This window comes from Poecilia formosa, unplaced genomic scaffold, assembly GCF_000485575.1.
Source record: "Poecilia formosa unplaced genomic scaffold, Poecilia_formosa-5.1.2 Scaffold442, whole genome shotgun sequence".
NCBI classification, from domain to species: Eukaryota; Metazoa; Chordata; class Actinopteri; order Cyprinodontiformes; family Poeciliidae; genus Poecilia; species Poecilia formosa.
The window spans coordinates 152,105-156,262 of NW_006800381.1; the positions used below are offsets into that span (position 1 = coordinate 152,105).

Below are 4,158 nucleotides of genomic sequence, written 5' to 3' on the forward strand. Positions count from 1 at the left end.
TTTTTCTGGAAATTTGTAAAAAACAAAACCGGTTTTTTTTTTTTTTTTTTCCTTAATTCCTGGGTTTTTTGTTTTTTTCTGGAAATTTGTAAAAAACAAAACAAGTTTTTTTTTTTTTTTTTTCCTTAATTCCATTTGTATTTTATTTTTTTATGACAGTTTGAACAACACAAATCAAATTTTTTTTTTTTTTTTTTTTTTTTTTTACAAATGCGGACCAGGCGACTTGAATTTGTGATTCTAAATCCGATACGCGCCTGATCTTTTCAAACGTGACCTGAATGTGAACGTCATTGATACTCGACAAACGTCACTATTCTGCGCCCTGATACGCGCAAGCGGCAAGAAAAACAACCATGGCGGACTATAATGAGGATTAAGTTGTTAATGTCCTGGCTCCGGTCGGACAACAACTTTTAAAATGTAAGATATGCTCCACCATTAGCATCCATGTTTACTTCCGCAAACATTGAGCATTTCTTCTTCTACTACTTTTTTATGGCGGTTGGCAAAACACTTCTGCGCCCTCTACTGCGCATGCGGGACACTTTCGGGTCATTTACAGGCTATGAGTTTTAAACTATGTAATTATGTATTTGCTTTGACTTGTGTCTGTTTTAATATACCTCAAATGACACGTATTTTTTTTAATTTCCGAATGTTTTTCCACTCGATCCTCCTCACCAAAAGCAAAGCTTTGGTAAACAGTGGCAGCGACTCAGCACTATTTGTTCTGCTGATGACAAAACACAACATTGGAGTGTTGACACTGCGTATCAGCTCAGGAGCCTGGTGTTTACAGTAAAAGGTTATCAGACCTGTCCGGGTGTTTTTAGGGATCCTCCTACCTCCTCATCCTGCCTTCACCGCTCAAACACTCTCTGCAAAAGAAAAAAAAAAGTCTGAAGAGGCTGCAGTCTGTAGTTACTGCCTTTTATTGCCTTTAATGCTTAGTTTACAATAAAATAATGTTTTTACAAACAATACAAAAAAGACAACATGAAATACCTTAAAACACTAACAAAATCGAAACACAAAAACATAAATGAACTACAGCAACACTGCAAAAACACAATCTAAGTATTTTGTCTAGTGCAAATATCTCAGCACACTTGAAATAAGACAAAATTAACATGCAAGTAACTTTTCATCAAGATAAGAGGAGCTTTTTTAGTCAGTAATTCCTTAATATTGATGAAACAGAACTAGTACCACAGGCAGATGTTTTTTATTTGCAGCAATACTATTTTCCTATTTTATAAGTGAAATAATCTGCCAGAGGAGCTTTTTATCAATATTAAGGAATTATTTGCTTAAAACAAGCTTCTGTATCTTGCTGAAAAGTTATTTGCAAGTTAGTTTTGTTTTAATTCAAGTGTACTAAAATATTTGCACCACAAACTAGAGAAAACCATCCATGATTGACACTGACGTATAAAATTTATGTTTGTTCCAAAGTGACATCCGAGTACAGTTTTATTTTAGTTTCATTTTTAATTACCTGCAGTTTATCCAGATTTTGACCAAACAACTGAAAAATACTCAACTTGTCAAAGAAGTTCTAGTTTTGCAGAATTATTTTTCTCATTTCCAGAGATAGAAACATATGAAAAAGAAATAGAAAAACATTTAACCCTTATATCACATTCAGTTTATATTTTGTATATTGTACAACATATAAGGCTTATATTATTTACTCTTGAAAGTGACCACTTTTACATTTATTTCATACAATATAATGAATTAAATTTCAAAAGAATCATATAAAAATTGTTAGTATATAATGTCAACAAATGCTTTCTATATGATTTTTTTAACTTATTCTTTGTATATATGAAGAAATACCATTACATATAAGTTTTTGTATGAGAAGTACGTATTTTAGGGAAAAAAAATGTTTTTTATGTTTTGTGTGTTTTGATTTTATTTTATACGTATTATGGTGATGCTTCTCCTCATTTTAGTCCGTTGCTATGTTGTTTCTCAGTCTCTGCTTTCTGATTCCTAAGTTTTGAAGGATTTCTTTAAATAAAAAGCACTTTATGCTGTTCCTTTCTCTCTCAGGACCGAACCAGGCGGCTGGAGGAAGATCTTAACGATGAGCGCAGCGGTTCAGATCGCCTGATGGAGCGATTAGACAAAACTAAAGAACAGGCAGGTTTATTTTTTCAGCATTTACTATTTGGTAATGTATATAAATGTCCTTATTTTATCTTTTAGGCGTTACTATATGCTGCCTGTCTGCAGTACAAAGTCCCAGCCCCACATCTGTTTTTATTATAAACAGATGTAGTTCTCAGATTTCCCCTCTAAAACAATGGGAACTGCTGATTTGTGTGACCGGCGTGGCTGTTTTCTCTAAGCTGGGTTTCAGGGCATTAAGACACAATTTCTGATGTTTTTGCAAAAGATTCACATCTTCAGCCTGCCTGTAAAGTAGGCCATGATGTTTTTGGAGCTAAGTGCTGCAAACTAATTGACACACAAGTCTATTTTGGGGTGGAGAGTAAAAAGCAAAAAAAAAAAACAACAGCTAACCACTGTGAGAAGCTATTCACACTCCCTTCAGTGGGCCTCTGGATGTTATTAGTGACGAGTCTGATGTTCCTGCTGAAACCAGACCAGATTTACTCTACGGTGTCTCCTGTCTTGTAATAACAAATTATTGCGTTTTCTGTCAGTATTGAAGGCACAGTTTCATATTAAATATCATGGCTAGAAGTAATAATTACTGCTGTCCTTCCATAATTTTCATTTTTGATGTATTCTGTCGGGACTTTCTGTAACAGAGGAACACAAAGTAGCATGTGACACCAAAATAAAGGTGTCTATAAATCTTACAAGCTGAAATTGTGATTAAGAGACTGATTATAAAAGATTTATCTATGCACAAAGACACAAAAAAGTGCTGTGAAAAACTGCCCTTTTATAGATTTCTGGTCTTTCGGACCTGCCTCACATTTTCCTCCAGGATCTTCTGACAGAGAGCAGAACGCAGGACATTGCATAAGAAAAATAAAAATTGTCTTTTCTGTTTGTTTGTGACAGATGGATCAGATGAGGAATGAACTGCTGCAGGAACGAGCTGCCAGGCAGGATGTGGAGTGTGACAAGATGAGCCTGGAGAGACAGGTACTGAATCGAGTCGTTAATCAGATTTACCATACAGCAAGTCCTCACCTTGTCTCAAAATGACTCAGAATCTTCCCAAGACAAAACTAACTTACAAGTAGCTTTTCAGCAATTTATAGGAGCTTGTTTTAAGTCAACAATTCTTGGATTCGGCATATAACTTTGGCTGAATGTCTACTATAAGGAATTAGCTGCCATTTTTAAAGAACTACCATACTACTTAGTCTTTAAAATAAAGAAAAACATATAATTTTACAACAATGAGTTAGATAATTGTGATATTTGTGGAAATCGATGCATTAAAAAAAAGAAACCCAAAGTCTAAAATCTAGAAAAAAAAGAAAGGAATTTAAAAATGATTACAGCAGATCTTCTTGTGGAAATTAAAAAAAAGAAAGCTTCTGACTCTTTTTTTTATTTTTTTACTTTATTTCAGTGAATAACAGCAATAAATATAAGTGTGTATGTACCAGAAGATTAGCCAGGGGGAGAAAAAAATTAAACATAATAATCATAAGATTATGACACACAGTACTCTTGCACTAAGAAAACAATTGTACTGTGTGCCAAAGAGCCTCTTGTTAAAGTAATTTAAGACAACAGATCTTCCACAATCTCAAGTTGGTAAAAAGCCCATATTGTCATTTTTACTTTATGATTAATTTAAGGTCTAATTGTAAGCAAATATTGCTTAAGTTCAATCAAAAAAACAGATAAGCCTCGTTTTATCCTCAAAAATGTGCATTGAAATTTAGTTTTGTTAAATTTGATATCACATCAATATTTGAAAGAAAAAAAAACATGAGTTGGTTCTTTATCATTTTTGGCTGACGTTATTGCTTGTGGAAGGAAGGTCCAAAGAACCACCTTTGTCAGTGGAGTCACAGGTTGCAGATCCCTGGTGTAGACACTGCTTCACTGTAAGTGACGAGTGGCACCAGTTATGCAGGAAGACTGCATTTCCTGTTGGAGGGGTGAAAGGTCAGCTGGCTGGCAACGTGCTTTGGAATAGCTTCAAATATTAAC

At 34.2% G+C, this 4,158-nt stretch overlaps 1 protein-coding gene across 4 annotated transcripts in view; it reads left to right on the forward strand.

Moving 5' to 3' along the window:
• LOC103155693 (cingulin-like protein 1) overlaps positions 1-4,158 on the forward strand; it is a 19,037-nt gene that overhangs the window by 11,726 nt on the left and 3,153 nt on the right. For all 4 annotated transcript variants that reach the window (XM_007577463.2, XM_016663764.1, XM_007577465.2 and 1 more), the window contains exons 14-15: positions 2,065-2,154; positions 3,049-3,132. In XM_007577463.2, the coding sequence (XP_007577525.1) occupies positions 2,065-2,154; positions 3,049-3,132 (174 nt within the window). The remainder of the gene's footprint in view (positions 1-2,064; positions 2,155-3,048; positions 3,133-4,158) is intronic.